This window comes from Hyaloscypha bicolor (assembly GCF_002865645.1).
Source record: "Hyaloscypha bicolor E unplaced genomic scaffold K444scaffold_10, whole genome shotgun sequence".
Taxonomy (NCBI): domain Eukaryota; kingdom Fungi; phylum Ascomycota; class Leotiomycetes; order Helotiales; family Hyaloscyphaceae; genus Hyaloscypha; species Hyaloscypha bicolor.
Window position 1 is genome coordinate 3,910,382 of NW_020194512.1, and position 20,932 is coordinate 3,931,313.

The window sequence follows — 20,932 nt, forward strand, 5'->3', positions numbered from 1 at the left end:
AGAATATTTGCGCTACCAAAAATTTTCTTATAAGAGAAGTGGTTCCAAAGTTAATTGCAATTAAAGGAGGGAATTGGGTTCTGTGAATCGATACTTTATCGATAGTATTAATACCTTACGATTCTGGCATCGATATGTATTAATACCGGAAATTAGGTATTTCTGCCAAGCCTGGTTTCCACATCCCGCCAGGGTACTGTACTTCAATCCTCTTTGCTATAATCTATACCTTTGTAGCATTAGATCTACGTTCAAAATCGGAAGGTGCAACCTTGGCCCAATTGCCTCACGCCTTACTACCAGAGGAATATACAATGTATACCCTTCTTATGGAGAATATATAATTATTTGAGGGCGGTTTTATGGAAATATAATGAAGCTATATGCAAAAACTTGTGGCTGGAATGGGGCTGGGGGGCCATTTAGCGGCTTGCACGAGGGGAGGCTCAACCGAAGACAAGAATTCACATGTTTGAAGGTGGGCAGCAAGCTTGTGGGGCTGGAACCGCGATAAGATGGGGGTTTTCCCCGAATGTGATTTCTTACTGTTTATTTCACCATAAGCAATCCAAACACTACCACTCGCTGACGTTGAGATTGTTGGCAAGAAGACAAGATAGCCTTCGAAGCTTCGCGCCCTTCTCCTTCAAGGAACTATGTTTCCAGTACCAATCCAGCAGCATTCATATCATCTTCCACCTGATTCTCTGTGTATGTATCCAGGCTAAACTGCGCAAACGGACTCGCCTTACGGATCCCCTTCCCATGCCGAAGAAGTATATACGGCGAGACGCAGAACAAAGTCCCAACAGACGCAAGAATAGAAGTCGCAGCATTTGCAGTAATTCTGGTATACATAAGTCTAGTGAAAGGCAGGATGGCTGCAATCATCAAGGACCTTGCAAGCAATCCACCAGCGAATGCTGAAGCGGCGTAGATGGTATAGCTGTCGGCCAAATAACCTTGCAGGGTAAAGGTGATATCGTTCAAAGCAAATCCGGCTGGTATTAAAGCCAGCATGGAAATCGCCCAATGCGTATGGACTTGAGGTGGGATGGTCCACGCAAACCACCATAAAGCAACCGCAAGTACGGGTGATCCGAGGACGAAGCCAAAAAGCTTGTCTTCAGGTTGCAGTGGTTTCCCTTGTTGGCGGAGCTTTGTAAGTTTCCAGTCGTCATAAAACCGAGGGAGAAACCCTAAGAGACAGCCAATGCCCACCGGGATCAAGGATAATGATGCTTGAGTTCCTGAGAGACCTAGTGAGGTGTAAACAACGATGAGGGACTCTGCTTGCAAATAGAATAAGGTGGTCGCAACAGAGTCCATTATGGTTACCTATAACCAAACTTAACTTCTCACTCAAGTCTTGACAATTCATATGGCAGGGACAAGATTCCAACTCACCATAATTATTATGGGTTCTGTGAATAGAAGTCGTATTGGACGAATAATGGTGACGTCAAGGAACGCTTTGAGATCTGGTATGCGGTCCGGATTACGAGTTCGATACAGCCCAGTGGGAGCTGCCTTGCGGAACGCAGCCACTTGGCGCTCAAGCAAAAGACTTGGACGGCTCTCTTTCAATCCTAAGCAAAGGAGAAATATGATGCCTGTGATGATAGCTGCAATGTAAAACACCCACTGCCTAAACAATTGCCAGGAAATAAAATGTCAGTCAGCGATCTCAATACTAAGTCCAGAAACCTTTCTGGGTAACATACCAATCAAGGACATTTGCAATATACGTGCTGAAGATGGGCCCTAGCACAAGACCAAGATTCCCAACCAGTGCCCAGCAAAAGATCATCCACACGCGAGCTTGCATGTTGAATACGTCCTCGATACTGCCCGCAACAACGATTGTGGGAATTGCGGATAAAATACCAGTAATGAGTCTGGCTACAACTACTGCTGCGATTGATGGGACTGAAGCAGCTATGACACAAAAGATGCAATATAATAGTGTCGACGTGATGTAAAGAGTTTTGCGGCCGAAGGCTTCTGAAAAGGGTGGGAAGAAGATGCCCCCTACTCCTTGGCCAAGGACATATCTTGAGAGCAGTGATTAGCGTTCTGTGAAACCTGTAGTTTTAGCTCTTCTGAATTCCCTACTTACGTGGAAGTAAATGCGAATACCGCCAAACTTTGACTTATTTTGTAATGATGTAGAGCTTGATCTGCCGCTGATGTCTTTTGATTATTAGTCGATTTCTAGCTGTCGTCAACGTACGATATTACCCCAGCGGTTCCATTCATTGTTCTAGGAATTTAGATCCAAGTTAGTCCACACCTCTCAATCAACAATAACAAGGTGTGTGCTTACGTGATCAATTCCAAGAAGAGGATGACGATTGTATTGTACGCCTTTCTCCAAGCTGTCCAGTTTCTCGGGTGTGCTGGGTTTTTCTTGTCCCAACGAACATGTCCATCTTCGGTCAATTCCAAGCCATGACTTTCGAGGTTCAGACGGAGAACTTCGATTGAAGTTGTCAGAGATATCTCAGTCTTTTCTGCCATTACGGCATGAATTGTGTTCAGAGATAATGAGTCGGCAAATTCCTGGGGATATCGAAGAAGGAATCAATGAGAGGTGCAAGAATCAGCTTTTGATGTCGACACTTGTGAGGAATCTGGAGTTTGAGAATTCCCTGCAAACAGATGCGGAATAGTTTAACGTAACGTTTATCACAATATGGGAGTGTGGCTAGAGTTGTTTCAACCAACAGATGTTGGATCGAGAGACGAAAACTCAACGTGCAGCCGAGATAACCAGTCGGATTCCCCGATCATTAATGCTTTTCGGCCGCAGCTTATTCCTGGCAGACGGTCGCCAACATCTACGCCGTAGAACGCTGACAATATTGTAGTGCCTCAATCGTGCTACGGAGTTAGGTATGAGTGCATGTACGGACACTAAACCCACATTGTGGATTTCGCCAAAACGAGCTTACAACCTGGTCCTACACGTCAGCGTTAACGCGATATCCGACGGACGCATGCAGCTCCCCTACAGAAAGCCGTAAGGATCAGATGTGCCAGCGAGATTTAGTGATTATTGTTTGACGATCGCTAATTAACGATTACTGTTTAACCCACCGAAAATTCGCCCGCAACCAAAATACCTCATTTTGCGTGCGCAACGCTACCTAATTCAAAGTCCCTTTATTACTATTTATTATTGCACTTGTATACGCGATTAAATTATTGTTTTTAAGTATATAAAACATATATAATACTTCTAAATCGTTCTTATACCATTTATTCGCCCTATATTTATTACTATAAAAGCGGTATTTCGGTTGCGGGCGAATTTTTGGTAGGGTAAACAGTAATCGTTAATTAGCAATCGTTAAGGTTAGACAATAATCGCTAAATCTCGCTGGCACATCTGATCCTTTCGTCTTTCCGCAATCCCCACATCTCCGCTGACAATTAGGACACATTCACTGATCTTATAATTCCGACTTCTGGTTGGTAATTTCCCGGGCGGTTGATCAATTGGGAAATATTTTGGCGAGGCCGTAATTGAAAGGAAAAGTAGTCAAAAGTGCGCGACAAGGGGGGCTGCTGATGTTATTCACGGAAGATCGTTCCATGTACCAACCCAAATATGAGCCAAAATCTCTATATCTGTACTTTTTCAGTGCAAATGCAGGTTGTATGCCATGTGTACTTCTGTATTGAAGGACTTGAGGTTTCTATTAAATAAATAGAAGGCCCAGCAGACTAGTCCCATAAATCCTCCTTTGCACATAGCACCCCTTTTCTAAAGACATGGCTTTGACAAACTTGAATTTGCGCGTTAGCACTAATATTTGGTGCGAAGCATTTATTCTACCGCGTCCCTTTAGCAAAAATGATATTAGTGAAGTCTCCTGAAGTCAGGTATGATAAAAACAGTTGTTGTGGATACGTACACCTTATAAAGGCCAAACCCACTGACAGCATTCATTCCATTGAAGCCGTTGGTTTCATTCACACCGTTTGCTGAGCTCGACTCATATTTGTAGGAGAATCTCACATTGAGATCTCTCTGGTACTGCTCAAATGAAACCTCACCCGTGATAGCGTCACCCTTCCTCATTTTCACCGGCTTCTCAAGATAGAACACGGTCTGCTTCCAATGAGTAGGTGGCGAAAATGGCCCGGTAGAGACCCACACTGGTTCAAGACCAGCGGTGAACTCGTAGTCGAACCAGGCAAGGAATGCATGCACGGTGTCATCTCGATTTGCTGCGAGTTGGAAAGGAAGGGATTTAAGAGTGGAGTCCGAGATTTGGACTGTCTGAAGATCAAGATCGAGGACACAGGTGGCTTTTGTGATCACAGCACTGGAGTCTGGCGTTCTGAGAAATCCTTTGCTGATCGCTGCTGGTTTGACGGGGCTGAAATCTAGACCGTAGACGTTGTTCCAATCTAGAGGCCATAATAGCAACAGTCAGAACTTTGCTATTCTCAAACACCGAAGAAAAAGTGACTATAGCTTACAGTCTACCTTGCCACTCATCCTCTCCCCATCCTCAATTCCTGCAATATGCAGCGAAGTTTTGTCAGGGAACACGAGCCCACCTGGAACAAGAAATTTGTCTCTTGCGTAAAGCAGACAATCTAGCATGATCTCGCTGAGCAAGCAAAAGCCCATCCATTCCGACACGATGATGTCGACCATTGGAAGCTTGGCTTCTTCCACTCTAGCCTTAATGAAGGTAATCTTGTGAGACATATTATTCACCTCCGCCATCTTGCGTGCGTTGTCAATCATATTCGAGACATCTATGGCATAGACATGCTTCGCTCCCGCTCGGACAGCGAACCTGTTCATAATTATCAGACATATCGTCCGCCGAGATGTTTGAGTATCTGTTTAAACTTACATGCTCAAGATTCCAGTCCCGGTGCCGATGTCAAGGACAATTTTGTCCTTGAATAAATGTGGGTTGTCCTCCATCGCGTTCAAATAGGACTCTGTCCGTATCTCGTCCTTGATCATTTTCTCATGCACCGGGAGTCCGTCGTAGGATGCAAAGAACGCCGCATCAGCCTCTGCCGAGAAATCCCCGTTCTTAGCCATGAATGTGGTTTCAATATGGTGAAGGCTTGGAAGGATTGAAAGCTGAATGAAGTAACCCAAAAAAACTGATGCATGCTCATAACAGACAGCTCGGCATTCATATAAGATGCTATAAGATACTTCTAGGGGATATTCAATATTGAAGGTTTCGTAACATGACAAAGCCTTGTCATTACCGTAAACTGGCAAAGGTGCACAAAACCAGTACGTGCCACCCAAGTGCGCCCATTTTACTTCCTTTTCTCAGCCTAGATGGCGCTAGAGGTGAGAATGGAATCGAACCTGACTCAGACTTTCATCACACCTCACTTCCAACATTTGCCATGTGACACGGGGGCAAACGGAAGATAGTGCATAGAGACAAGGACCTCCTCAGTCAGGTGCTGAGCGAGTAATCGAATGTATGCACAGGCATGCCAATTCGGCTGGAAAAACACATTGCTGTCGGACCTTGCCGTACGAGTACAGATATGACGTACATGTACGAAAGTGGGACCGATGTGGTCAGCTTCTCCGCAAACCACTGCGAAATCATACTGCGTTTGAGGACAACCCCGGCCTTCAATCGCCGAGCCTGAAAAATAAGTCAAGGGAAAGAAAAAATGGTCCGTGGAAGCTAACGCTGTGAAACCCCTTCATAATTCGAGAACCGCGCGTCGCGGTCGCACCCGAGCCTCATTCCGACTTAAACTCCCGGCTCTGATGAGTACGGTAGCGCACGAGAGTACCGAGGCCGATAGCGATGCTCCTGCCAAAACCCCGAAATGACATTGCATAATGCATTTGCGTACATCACACTCAATACTAGAAAATCAAAATTTAATAATTAATGATTCTATTACTAATACGTAATATCCAAGCCTCATTGGATATATTTAAGTCATTTTGGGCTAATTGGGTAAAGCAGATAGTATTAATTCTAAGAATAATTCAAGTTAATGGATTGTAGGGGTATAAAGCCTATTATTCACGTGACTCACTCCCCCTCCCCAATGCCTTGCAGTACTGGAAACCAGACAGATTTATCTAATATTAAATTAATAACAGAGATATACGTAATAGCAAATAATTCGTCTCATTTATATACCTCTTTAAGCCTTAGAAATATATGTATTTCTAGGCTATAGATATTCAGATAGAAGTATTAGTTCATTTACTATTAATAAGTATTTACTATTAAATCTAATTAGTCAAAATATATTAAGAATAAAATACTACTAATCTAGCTTTATAGTACTAATATATATATATAAAATTAGTATAGAAAATCAAGATAATAGTTAACTCTTTACTTGCTATTAACCTTACTATTTCCAGCTTCTCTATAAATTTTCTATCCTTATACTAGAATATAGATAAAGAGAAGAAGATATATATATAGATTTAAGAGAGTAGTTACTATATATCGGGAATACTAATTTTCGGTAATTTTCAGGCGATTTTCGGGTATTTCTTACCTTATTCTATTATATTCTACCTTACTATACTCTATCCCGTAGGCTTTCTATTTATATACCGGAATATAGATAAAGAAAATAAAAGAGTAAGAGGAAAAGAGAGAAATATCCATTTTTGGAAGAAGTAGTTATTATATATTATAATTACTAATTTTCAGACAATTTTCCTGTAATTTTTGGTATTTCTCACCTTATTCTACCTTACCCCAATTAATATAAAAATACTACTAATTACCAGAAACTTGAAATCTCTATAGTATTTATTAACTAGCTATATAATAAGAATATTAGAGTCGGTATATAATATAGATTATATATAGTCTAGAAATTAAATTTATTTATATTAACTAGCCTCGTTTTTCTAATACTAAAATACTAACCTTTAGTACTTTATAATAATATAAATTTAGGAGCTAAATTTTAAAATAATATTAATAGTAAGAATATATATAATAGTAAAAAATTATTTTATCTTTTAGCTTATTTAAATAGAAATATATATATATTTCTCTATCTAAATATCCGAATAAAAGAACTATTTTATTTACTATTATATAGCCTATTATTATTATATCGGGATTTTTTATAGAGATTAAAAATATAATACTACTAATTCCGCTTAATAATATAAAAGTATATATAAAATTAATATAAAAAATAAAGGTTTTAGTTATACTTATACTAGTAAAAGTAGTTAATAGTAATCTTTCTATTATAGAGCTTCTAGTTTGGTATTTTATATATTAAGAAAAGAAATAAAAAAAGAGGAAAAGAGGGATATATATATATAAGTAAGTAAGTAATTATAATAATAGAAAAGTTATAGAAATATAGGATAAATTATATAATATTTACTTTATATTAACTACTTTCTTGCTCCGATTATTTAAAGACCCCTTTATATTACCTGACTTTTCTTTCTTATAACTATTTTCCTATTATTATATAATCTCTATATAAGCTCTTGGTATATTTTAAATAAAAATAATCTATTAAAAAATAATCCAGATTTAAGGCCTATACTAGCTGCCTTTATCTTCTATTTCCTTAATACCTTAATATCCTTCTTTAATATAATTACTATAGCTACTTATATAAATTAAGATAATTTCCTAGTTAATAATAAGAGCGAACTTCAAGTTACTACTATCCGGGTAAGCTACTTCTCTTACTAGATAATATATAGGGCTAATATAATTAGCTCTGGGCTTATAGGATAATAGTAAAGTAAAATAGGATTATTAGTATTAATTAAGTATCTAAAAAACTTCCCAAATTTCGGAACTATAATATAAACTATATAGATACTTTTCTAATTAGTAAAGTACTATATAATTATCGAGTTTTTAAAGCTATTCTAATTTAATACTAGTAAGTTATTTAGCTAGCCTAGCTATAGGACTTTCCTAATTAGGTTTAGTAAAGTTTTATAGACTACTAACTCATATAAAAAGTATATAAACAAGTAAGGAATCTTTATAGGCTATATTAAACTAGAGAATTATTATAGTAGTATATATAGTAACTATAAGAGGCAAGATAAGAGAGCTAATTATAAAATAAGAGATATAAATAAATATAAGTTTAGGTATATAAAGAAATTACTAAAAGAGAAGTATAAAATAGTAAGGAGAAAAAGAATTATAAAGCTAGTTAATTATAAACTAGCTAATAGAAGAAAGACTCAATAAATAAAGCCTAGTTATATAGTAAATAGGGGGATTTTATATACTTAAAAATACCTAAAAGTATAGTTTTTATATATAGAAAAATATATGGAATTTAATTATCTAGTCTCAATTCTATAAGATAAACTAAAACTCCAGAAATAGCTAGTTAAGAGCCAAGTAAATAAATAAGTTCTAACTAAATATAGCTTGGATCTAATTATAGTAAAAGATCTAATTATTTCTTATAGTTAATAGGCTTAGTAATATGTTTTATATGAGTTATATAATAGAATTACTTAAGAGAAATAGGCTTAATTATCTCTAGGTACTAGCGGGAAATAGTTATTTTCCGATATTTGGTATTAGTAGTAAGAGTAGAAATAGGTAGTTAGGTTAAAGGCAGCGGATAGTTATTAGACTCTAGAAAGGAATTAGAAGATCTAAGAGATAGCTCTTCTAATATAGGTATATTAGATTCTAATAAGGATATAGAAATTAGGTAATTAGACGAACCTATAGTAGGCTTTTCCGAGGCAGATTAATTCGTAGTTAGGTTAGAGTTTACTAGTAAATCGGGATCCCAGATAAATATATATTAGAAAAAAAGAATAAGAAAAGAGATAGGTTTATAAAATTATTACAAACTCTGCCCGAGGATTAATAATAATAGAAGAACTAGAAGTTTTATATTCTAATCTATTTACCCCAAAAGTTACTTTAGAAGTTTCATTTCCCAAAGTAACTAATTATATTCTGGAGTTTATAAAAAAGAAATTATTAGAATCAAGAATATAACTAAGCCAAGTTAGCTCTTTATACTTAGTATAATTAAATACTCTAAAAGCATTATAGTCGGATATATTACTTGATATTCATATAGTAATACTTGCTTTAAATCCCCGGATATTAGTAAGTAATAATTTAAAGCTATAAATATACTTCCTAACTAATTGGATTATTAATAAAGTAATATTATAGGACTTAGGATTCTCTTTATTACTAGAATAAAGCTCAAACTACTTCTTTTGAGATTAGAAAGTAATATAATTATTATATTATAAATAACTATAAAACCGGTATTCTTTAAATATTAGCCAAATATATTCTAATAAAAACTCCTTAATAGAGAAAATAGTATAGTTTTAAAAGTAGTAAATATACTCGGCTATAAATATTAGTAGTTATATAATATAAGAAAGAAGAAGAAATATACTTACTAGCTTTCCTATACTTTAATTATATCTTAGTACTTTCCTAATAAATATCTAGTAATATATACTCGAACTTATATATAATCTAGTATATTAGAAACTTCTCTAATACTAATTATACCTTACTTTTTCTTCTTTTCTTACTAGAATTACTTATTAGCTATATTAAGATTATAGAAATAATAGAAAATAGCTCTATAAGGTTACCTATATATTAAGAGATAAGAAGTTATCTAGTATAAGGAGAATTATATATTATAGTAATTAGATTATCTCGGTATCTAGTATTCTGGATTATTTGAGATCCTACTATATTAGAAGGGCTATTATTAGTAAAATTGGCTCTATTTCCGAGAATATAAAATCTAAAAAAAAAGAGACGAGATAGATAAAATACTAGAACTTACTAAGGGCTACTTATTAAAGTAGATCCGGAGGACAGATATTAAGAGATATAGATACTAGAAATAGGCTAGCCAAGAAAAAAAAAAGAAGCTAAAATACTACCGGATATTATAGGAAGCTAGCTAATGCCAGGTTATATAGGAGTAGTAAAATAAGTAATAGAAATAGAGGCTTATAGACCAGATTCGGTACTATTAGGTCTATAAGTATAGTACTAATTATAGAACTCAATAGTAAACCTATAGAAGTACTTTTTAGGATCTCGGGCTATATTTGGGCAGGTGTTTTATTATAGAATTATATATTTCGAAAGATTAATTAAAGTTAGTTCGGATATTATAATTGAAATTTTAAGGGAAATTAAAGGGTTTGAGATATAGAATTAGTTATATAAATAGCTAGAAAATGATTTCTATAAGTAAATAATAAAGAAGTTAGAGAGAGAGATATATATCTTATATATTTAAGCTAATTAACTTTTCCTAAAACTACCCGTAATCCAAGCCATTATTTCTAATATAAAGAAAGCCTTCCGGGGAAATTAGTAGTACTATAGATTAGAAAGTCTAACTATTCTATAGTACCTGAACTCGGAAATTAAGATTAGACTAGAAGATTTCGCTCAGGGTACTTCCTCTTATAATAACTGCCTCGTATTTCCTATATAAAATAATTAATTTAGCTAGAACTAGAAATACTATAGTATATATATAATTATAAATTATAGCTTAAAGTATATAGTATATATAAATATATAAAGAAGTATTATTACCTGCCCTAATATCCGAGAGCTTTAAAGTATTAAGGTTAATATTATAGGAAAGTAAAGTCTAGTAATACTAATTAAGTATTACTAGTAAGAGGTACTTATTAAGATTTATGAAAATTAGTATATAGAGTAAGCTAAATAACCAAAAAAATACATAAATCTTATTCTAATACTTGTAATTCTTAAGAATTCTATTATAGAGATTTATATCTATAGATTAACTATACTATTTGACCTCTTATTTCAGATACTAGTAAAGAAAAAAGGGCTTTCCCGAGATATAATTTTAGTATATAGGATCTGCTCTAATTATATATATATACCGGAATAAGATTCCGAATAGCTTTAATTAAAAAAAGTAGTATAATAAGTAATATAGGAAAGCCTAACTCATATATTACTAAAATAATTAGGAAATCTCTAGCTCCTATTACCAGGATTTAATATACTAATTCTTAGTACTTTCCCCGAAATAGAAATAGTCTTAGATATAAAGAATAAAAAAATCTATAAGATAAGAGAAGTAAAAGTATATCTCTATAATAAGAGGAAGCTTATTATCTTTATTAGCCCGAAAGAATATAGGAATATAACCTAATTAAGTATAAATTATAAGATATTATTATATTACTAAATAAAATATATAATTTAATATATTAATATAAACCCAAATAATAGCCCGAGAATAGGTATTAATATATATATAAATATTAATATTAAATGGAAATAGCTTATTATATCTATTAATTAACTAAATATAATCCGGGCTAAATATAATATACTTCCTCTTATTTAATTATATTCTTCTTATTTATTAAATAATAGCTTCGGGGTTAAGAATATATAATATTATAAATAAGGTATTTCTATATAAAACCTAATTAATTAGACTATATATTTATAAACTGAAATTATAAGAAATTAATAGAAAATAAGAGAAAAAAATACTAAATAACTAATTAGTTATTTTTTCGGAAATAGTTATATAAAAGCCTCTGCTTATAGCCTTTAATTCAGTCATTATTAAGCTCTTCCTATAGGACTTTAAATAGCTAAATATTTCTTTCTTTTCTCTTAAATATACCTATTTATTATAGAAGCCCAATCTCTCTTTATAGATATATTACTTGAAATTTATTAATATTATATCTGTAATACTAAAGCTTAATAACTATCTTATTATTAATATAGCTTATCCTAAATAGTATAGTAATCTAAGTATATAGATTTAGTATATCTTGAGTAATTATATATTTATAAATACTCCAGAATTATAGTTATTAATAAATTATTCTTTTTAAGATTATCTAACTAAAAATAGTTTTAATATTTTAGGCGATTTCTTTAGTTATATAGTAGGCCCGTATTTAGCTAATAATATAAGCTCGGATTAGGTCTAGATTTATTCTTGGGCGAGGTATCTTAATAGATTTATAGAGAATTATAGTTATTTTAATAGTTTTAATAATTTTCGTAGTATTATTAATAAAATAAATATAAAATTATAATTTCTGGAAGTAATTAAAATTAGGTGAGGCTTACTAAAAAGCGCTAAATTACTATAGTAACCGAGTAATTTTTAGTATATTAATTCCCCTAAACTTTATAAATAATAAATAATTAATATTAAAATATATTTATTACTAATAATAATAGCAAGTAATATATATAATTAATTTTCGATTTATAATTAAACCTTAATACTATTAGTTCCAGAATCTAGCCCTAATTAAATATAGTATTTCTAATATCTAAAATAATACTAAAAGTTAAGTATAATATATAAATATAATTAAAAATCGGGGTATTAGTAGTATAGGAATTAGAGGCCTCGGTAAAGAGAGCCTTCGGGATCTATTTATAGGAAGCTACTAGAGACTAATATAAGATAAAAGGAGCTAAATACTTTATTAAGCAAGTAATTAGTATTAAATTAGTATACTACTTTAGCTAGCTTACTAGTTCTTCTAGTATTAGGTTCAATTACTAGTTTAGTACTTATTATTCTCATTTATTATATGTTATTTATAAAGCTTACTAAGCTTACTAATATATTATTATTTTAGTTACTTTTGCTTTATTAACTAATTTATAATATATTAGAGAAAGCAAGCTCGGTATTATTAATATTACTAAAAGGTAATAGAAATAAAGACCCTTACTTTAAATACTTTCTTCTTTACTTTTAGACTTTACTTTACTATATCTAGTTATTTTATATATTATTAACTTTTAATATATCGACTTTATATTAATATATTAATACTATTTTAATAGGTTCTAAGCCCGGCTAGTGCTTTACTAAGTACTTACAAGTAATTCAAAGTATTATATAACCTTAGTACTTACTCGTCCCTTTCCAAAAAATTATTGAAATTATTAATTTTAGTAAATTACTTTTATTAGTTTGGCTTTATATTAGCAAAATTCACTAAAAATATAGCTATTTTTAATTAGAAATTCTTTACAAACTCTAATATATTAGATTCCAAAAAAAAATTAATTTATATTACTTATAAAAATACGAAAATCGAGTTTTTTCCGAATAATAATATATATTTCTAGATAACTAATATTATAAATCTTTTTATTATTAAAGATTTATAATAATTTATTAATTTCAATTAGGCTTTTATTTTTATTTTAGCTTAAAATAATAATAAATTAATTACTTATTAAGTAATAATTATTAAAATAATACTAAGTTTACTTATTACTTATAATATCTAGTAATAATTTAAGGAAATTAAGCTTATATAATAAGTTTAAAGCTAGATTTAAGTTAAAGCTAAATAATTAATAGCTTAAAAGAAAGCCCTATATTTTTAATAAATAGAAACTATTATATTTAATAATATAAAAGAAATAAATAACTTTATTAATTATATTAGTTATAAAGTAATTGAAATTAAGGAAATAAATTAATTAATTTCGAATTTTTCTATATTCGAATATTTGATTTATAAATTATTAAAGAAATATAACTTATATAAATTCTTTCTGAATTTTATTAAAGCAAATATTAATAAATTAAAGCTAGAATTACTTAAAGCAAATACTTTTATTAAAGAAAAAAAACTTAAAACTAAATTCCCTAATTTCAATTTAAATATTAATTTTAAGATATTAATTATATAAGGAAATAAATAAAACTACTTAAATAATAAAAAACTAAAATAAAATTTAAATATATATTATATATTTTATAAATTTAAAAGATATAATATTAAAGATTATATTATATATAAGATAGTGTGAAATTACTTTAATTCTAATAAAAAAAACCTTAATTTTACTAATTAGAAAGTATTATTAGCTTTATTAATTATTTATAAAAAAGGCTAAATTACTAAGAAAATTAATTATTAGAAAATTAATATTTAGTACCTTATTTAATAACTAATTATTTAATAATAATTTTATAAATATCTAATATATTAATTCGAGTATTATAAATTACTTTTCGAGAAATAAAAGCTTTTTTAATACTTATAAAAATATGAAATTATTTCTTATTACTTTTAATAATAATTTTATAATTCTATTAATTATTTCTAAATTAAAAATATAACTAAAAAAACGTATTATATAGCTTTTAATTTTATAATATATTATTATTATTAATTTCTAAAATTACTTAAACTAGAAAAAGTATTAATTTTTTATTAAAAAAGCTTATATTATTAATAATAAAATAATTATAATAACTAGTATATATAATTAATTTAATTTAGGGAATACTTTAAAATTATTAAAATCGAATATATTAGCTTTTTTAGAAATCTAATATTAGAAATATAATTATCTAAATATAAAATATATTTTAAAATTAGTAAATTATATTAATAAGCTCTAATTTAAAATTTAAAACTTGTTTAATTATAATTCTTATATTATAAATAATATTATTAGAACTAATATAATTAATTTAGCTTTTAAGAAAATATATTATAATTAATATATAAGAGTTATTAAAAGTAGCTTTTTTTTTAGTAAAAATACTTATATATTTTTTATTTTTTTATAAAAAGTTCAAATATTATATAATAATTTATATTTTAATAATACTTTAGAATTTATATTAAATTAAATTAGGAACTAATATAAATTAAAAAGTATTTACTTGAAATTAATTATTACTTATATATTTAAATAAAATAGTATTTCTAAATATAATATATATATATATATAATTATTAAATTAAAGTATATAAAGCTAAAATAATTGGGCTTATTATATAAGATTTAAAAGAAAGCTATTATATATGAGATTTATATTTATAATTAGTATTATTTATCTAAAATTAATATAACTTTATATAAAGTATTTTATAAAACTAAATTAAATATATTTAATTTATATATATTTATATATTTAAAGAAATAGTTCTATAATATAAATATATAATTAAGGCCTTTAAAAGTATTTTTATTAGTTATAATAATTCTAGATATTAAATTTAAAACTTATATAAACAAGTATTTTTTATTTCTAATTATTATATTATTAAAAAATATATTAAGAGTATTTCTTTTTTAAATCTAGTATTTTAGTTATATAAAAAACTAATTAAAACTACTAGAAATTATTATAATAGCTTTAGTAATAATTTAGATAATTCCGACTTAAATTATAAAAATATTACTATTATTAATATTAGAAAATAATAGCTTAATTATTTATTAAAAAATAATTATTAGTTTACTAGTAATATATAATACTATTATATAATATATATGAAATACAGGTATATTAAAGTTAGTAAAGTAGTTATTATTTAGAAATAAGAATTATAGTATTATAGTATTAATATATAATCTCTAAATCTACTAAGCCTAATAAAGTCTAATCTACTAGTTAAATTATTTATAGGATATAAGGTTATATAACTATATCCCGTATCTCATATCCTATTACCCATATCTCATTACTTATATCCCGTATCCTGAGTCCTGTAATTATATATATAATTCCTAAAGAAATAGCTATACTAATAATAATAAAGAAAATTACTTTAATATTAAAAGAAATATTATTACAAATACATTATATAATATAATTTCGGGCATTTCTAATCTAAGTTAGTTCTTTAAACCCTTATTTAAAAAGAATAATTAAAAACTTATAATATTTATAAATATTTTTAAATAATGTTTTATAAATTAGAAAGTATCTAAAATAATTAGTTTTAGAAATAAATTACTTTCTAGAGATTTAAAACTAATTAAAATTACCGAGAAATAAATAAATTATTATATTTTAATAATTAGTATTTAGAATATAAAAGCTTTTAAACTTCTATTATTAATTAAAAAAGCTTTCTCTAGTTTAAATATCTATTTTTAGAAACCTTTAATTAAGAAGAAACTAGATTTCTATTTATAAAACTATATCTAGAATTTAATAATATAAAAATATTATTAAGTCTTTAAAAATAAGTTTAATAAATATTATAAGTTTATATTTATAATATAAAATTATATATAAAAATATAATATAAACTATTTTAAAACCTTTGCTTTTATAATTAAGCTTTTTATTATTTAAATTATATTAGCTTTAGTAATTAAATACAGGCTTTATATTTAATAAATATTTTTATATAACGAATTAGAAGAGAAATATTATATAAAATAATCTCTTGGTTTTATTAAAGAAATAAACCTTATTTATTACTTATAAAAGAATATTTATAGCTTGAAATAAGTTTCTAGAATTTAATTTTAAATAATTAAATAATTATTTTATTTTATTAAGTTCTAGTAATTATTTATTAATTTAGTACTTTATATTTACTAGAAATATAAGATTAATTAGTTATTTTTTTAATTATTATTTATGCGAATAATATAATAATTATTAGAAAAAATATAAATTATATTAATAATATTAAAAATTTAATATAACTAATATAAGAGAAATTAAAATATTTCTAAATATAGAAATTATATATTTATAAGATAATTTAGCGTTTTTATATTAAAATTAATATTTTATAAATATATTTTTAAGGTATTAGATAAAAGATTATATATTTATTATTACTTTAATAACTAAACTTATAATATTTAATAAAATAAATATTAATATTATATTATAATAAGGTGATATTATAGTAGTAGTAAAGAGCTTGAATTGAACTAAAGGCTGTCTGCCGGGCTAAGGAAGCACTGGCTGCACGCTAAGTCACGTGCAGTGGCACCAGGTGACTGGTGCCACGTAACATATTACGAAATATTAAAGTCGAACTAAATTACTTATATAGCTTTCTTTAGCTTTAAAACTTTATTTCTGCTTTATTATAATTATTTAAGCCGTTTTAATTTATATTTTAAGGCTTTATATAATATAATATATTAAGGAATTATTTAATATAAGTATTTTATATAATACTTTATTTAATAAAAGGCTTATTAGATATTTAAATACTAATTATAAATTAATTTCTAATATGGTTTTTACTCTAAGTAGTAATTTTATTAGCTAAACTAATATTAAATAAAAAAAACTATTATTAGAGCTATTATAATAACTAAATATATTATTTTAATACTAGTAATTAAAGAAGCCTTATAACTAAAGTAATTATTTAAAGAAATATTAATTTTTATAAGCTTAATTAAAATAGAAATAAATCTAGTTATAAATACACGATTTTTATAAAAAAAAATCAAGTATATTAATATTAGATATAATTTTATTAGAAATTATATTAGTACTAAAATTATTTACTAGACCGGCTTTTAAACTATTATAGTTAAGGCTAGAACTTATTAGCCTTATTAATATTAAACTTTAATTATAAAAAGAAGATATATTAAATTAATATATTATTTTAGCTAACTTATTACTTCTTCTAATATTAGATTTAATTACTAATTTAATACTTATTACTTTTATTTATTATATATTACTTATAAAGCTTACTAAGTTTACTAATATATTATTATTTTAATTACTTTACTTTATTAGCTAATTTATAATATATTAGAGAAAGCGGGCTTAGTATTATTAATATTACTAATAAGTAATAGGAATAAAGACCCTTACTTTAATTACTTTCCCCTCTGCTTTCAGACTTCACTCTGTTATATCTAGTTATTCTACTTACTATTAATTCTTAATATATCGATTTTATACTAATATATTAATCCCATTTTAATAATTAGCTACTTTCTTATTAGGATAAAGTCAAGGAAATGAATAAATCTGGCGTTTATAAAAGGATAACCCCAATATTACTTAACTACTCAAACTTAGACTTGATAATAATAACAATTCATCTTGGGGAAATAAACGCTATATTCAGACTCCTCAGAGTATTCTCTATCCCTTCGTCTGGTGAGACATTAGCTTGCTAGCGGCCACACGCGACCATCCCCTGTTTAGTCAGAATACAGCCGTCTCTTCTAATCAAGCCATCCGCATTTGTACGGCCGCTGGCGCGGCTAATATCTCACCTGATAAAGGGATAATCTATGAAGTTTTGGGGATTTTCTAAGTACTTTTATATAGTTTTGGTATTTCGATAAGGTCACAAGTGGGCAGTAAAGTAGTATGGGCATTGGCTAGTAAACTCTTCTATATTAGTTATTCCGCCAGATTGCCTGAAGGGGCATTGAGCCAATGCTCTGTCAGTTTCTAAATAAATAAGATGCCGCGATAGTATTACGAAGTAGGTGTGTTTGATCCCTACCATAGAGATACAGCCCATAAGTATTACGACGCCACCTGCAGGGATCTCAGTTTTACCACCTTATATTATAACTACAACGCACTACCAAAGCACAAAAAATAGATAAATATATAGATCTCCTCTTAGGGATTATTTTAGTATTTAAATAAAGGCTTTTGGTTATATATAGGAAAAGTTATGAGTGTTGAAATTGAGTTGCGTGTGGCGTTCACACCCTTGTGGTGGCGTCGTAATACTTATGGGCTTACCTCCGTAGTGCCCAATGAATGGTTTATCTGTGCACTTGTCCGTGCGTGTTTAAGCGAGCTTTTGCAGCGAATCATAAGTTCTAATTCTCGATCTACTTCTGATTCCCTCTAATTCGCGGTATTATTGGTTGTGGAAGTGCGCACCTGGCCGCAGCTAAACAGATATAGGCTCCGCCGCAGTGCTTGAAGCCGAATAATTAAATTAGAGTGCCGCGTATCCTCGGCACGTTGGAGACAACTCTAAGGCGGGTGCGGGGCACTCGGCTCAACTCGGGACTACTAACATATGACAACATGAGAAGTTGCCCACGTTTCCAATCAATTGGATGTCAAGGACATCAATTGCGAGTCTGGTCGGGAAATAATGCAAGGAATGTATGTTGTGCAATAGTCAAAGCGGGCCGAGCTTACTCGGATCGGCCCCGTGCCCTATTCATTTTCGATTACAGTACGGTATGTTGGTCTGTCCCTTGTCCATGCAGCCGGGGAAGGGGAAACACACTTCCGGTTCAAGATTATTGTGGATAATAGAGGCACATACTTTATGTTGCGGCTAGGTCGTGCATCCGCTCTAACAGCGACTCGGCGAGTGCAGTCATCTTTCCCTGGACTGAGTGCGAGTAAAGTCGTTGATAGACGTGCAAGGAAGAAAACCGCTAAGCAGATCATATGCGCAATTTAATGCAAGGTAGCTGTCACAGGGAGTCAGAGCTTACTGCAAGTATCTGCCATGAGCCTACAGCAGAGCATCTAATATCACCCTAAATGGAATTCATGTATCCTAATTTGCCTTAATGAAATCTAGACAGCGCCTAAAAGTTTCCAATACCTCGAAGACACCCCACAATGAGATTCAATGCAACCATGCTAAAGGCGATGATATGAAACGTAAGATAGCGGGGCAGAAGAATTCTCAATTCTGTAGATCAGGCCCTAAATAAGCTCGTCATTGCCACTAACTAGTTAACACAGAACAGCCTCTTGAAACATCTCCCATTAGAAAGGGGATTTCCATGCAAGATTCCATGCAGGTCTCGTAAACAGTGAGCTATAAACTATGCAGGGGATGCGCTACCAATCTCTCGCCACTACTCAATATAAGCTTGAGGCGTGTGACTAAAAGTTACAAATCGCCCTGCACTCAGCTTACCGGCGGTGAGAGCCCAATGTAGAAGGCACGCACTAATTAATTATGGAAAGTGGTGCCATGGCTGTAACACTTGTAACCAACTTGGCCTAAATGGCCGTCATCTCGTAATGGTAGACAATCCATCGGCGTTGCTCACTGTACGACGAAATTTCTAGTTCCAGATGACTTTATAAACATTCCGAGTCTCCTCATATGTTATTACTTCTCTACCTCGAAATTTCTGAACTAAATCAAATCTTTTAATCTGTTCAATCCACAATTATGAACTTTACAGCTTACGGTATCGTCTTCCTCCTGGGTCTTTCGGCAGCCTGGCTGTCAGACTACCTAAGGCCCCAAAATATTCGTGCCTCCTTTCTGCACCCGATGAAGAGTCTTCGTCGTGTGCTCGAAGTATTCATCTCGAATACAACATCTAAAAATACCAACGAACTTACCGCAGCGGAACATGAAAAATTCTTAATTATGGACAAGTAAGGAATCATAAATTGTCTTTTGCCAGTCATTGCATTGTTACTGACAGGAATTAGAAATCAAATCGAGAAAACATATGCAACAGGAACTTGGCAGCGGAAGGTTTATGACGACCTCGCCACTGTGCTTCTCTCCAAAGAGTACGGAATGAAAACTTTCCCATGTGTCTACGCTACCAAGGGCTACAAATCCAACGATCAACGCTACGTCTTCATCGAATCCGACGATCCCTCGGAACCACGCAATGTGCGTTTAATTGGCAAGGCGTTACGCCAATACCTCCCTTTGTCTCGATCATGCGGCCCCAACACCACGCTCGTGGTACTAGCGCCGCCCACCACCCCTACACCACGCTCGGTCGAACAATACAACCTCGAATTTTGGGCTTTCCTACGAGGTCTCAGAGTCTTTGACACCAAGCCTTGGCCGGAAGATATCCCAACAGACACAAGCACAAATAAATGGGCCTTCTGCTTCGACGGGGTTCCATGGTTCCCGGCCGTCCTCACGCCCGCGCATTCCAAACGACAATCTCGATATACGCCAAACCTAGTAATCGTGATGCAGCCGAAATGGATCTTCGATATCCTGTTTAATACTCCTGCGAAACGTTATGGAGCGTGTGAGAAAGTTAGAGCTCTGGTTGCTGAGTTTGATGAGATTCCGGTCAGTCCTGACGTGGCGCATTATGGTGAGCCGGGGACGACAGAGAGTCGTCAATACTATCTTCTTGATGAGAACAAGAGGTCTTATTGTCCATACCCAGATCTTGTGTGA

The 20,932-nt window shown here is 30.5% G+C and overlaps 3 protein-coding genes across 3 annotated transcripts; 1 reads left to right on the plus strand and 2 right to left on the minus strand.

The window, feature by feature from the left end:
* Positions 1-654: 654 nt before the first annotated feature.
* K444DRAFT_649487 (MFS multidrug transporter) lies at positions 655-2,520 on the minus strand (the record flags this gene model as incomplete). Its single annotated transcript, XM_024885573.1, has 6 exons — positions 655-1,338; positions 1,408-1,648; positions 1,725-2,054; positions 2,120-2,193; positions 2,242-2,263; positions 2,327-2,520. The coding sequence occupies 6 exons, from the start codon at positions 2,518-2,520 to the stop codon at positions 655-657; spliced, it is 1,545 nt and encodes a 514-aa protein (XP_024744529.1).
* A 1,145-nt stretch (positions 2,521-3,665) lies between these two features.
* Positions 3,666-5,226, minus strand: K444DRAFT_551118 (S-adenosyl-L-methionine-dependent methyltransferase). Its single transcript, XM_024876529.1, has 4 exons — positions 4,878-5,226; positions 4,492-4,817; positions 3,921-4,419; positions 3,666-3,848 (listed from the first exon to the last, which is right to left on the minus strand). The coding sequence occupies exons 1-4, from the start codon at positions 5,072-5,074 to the stop codon at positions 3,833-3,835; spliced, it is 1,038 nt and encodes a 345-aa protein (XP_024744530.1). The 5' UTR covers positions 5,075-5,226; the 3' UTR covers positions 3,666-3,832.
* Positions 5,227-20,209: 14,983 nt separating this feature from the next.
* K444DRAFT_515323 (uncharacterized protein) lies at positions 20,210-20,932 on the plus strand (the record flags this gene model as incomplete). Its single annotated transcript, XM_024873585.1, has 1 exon — positions 20,210-20,932. A coding segment is annotated over one exon (723 nt), but the record flags the coding sequence as incomplete, so codon positions are not given.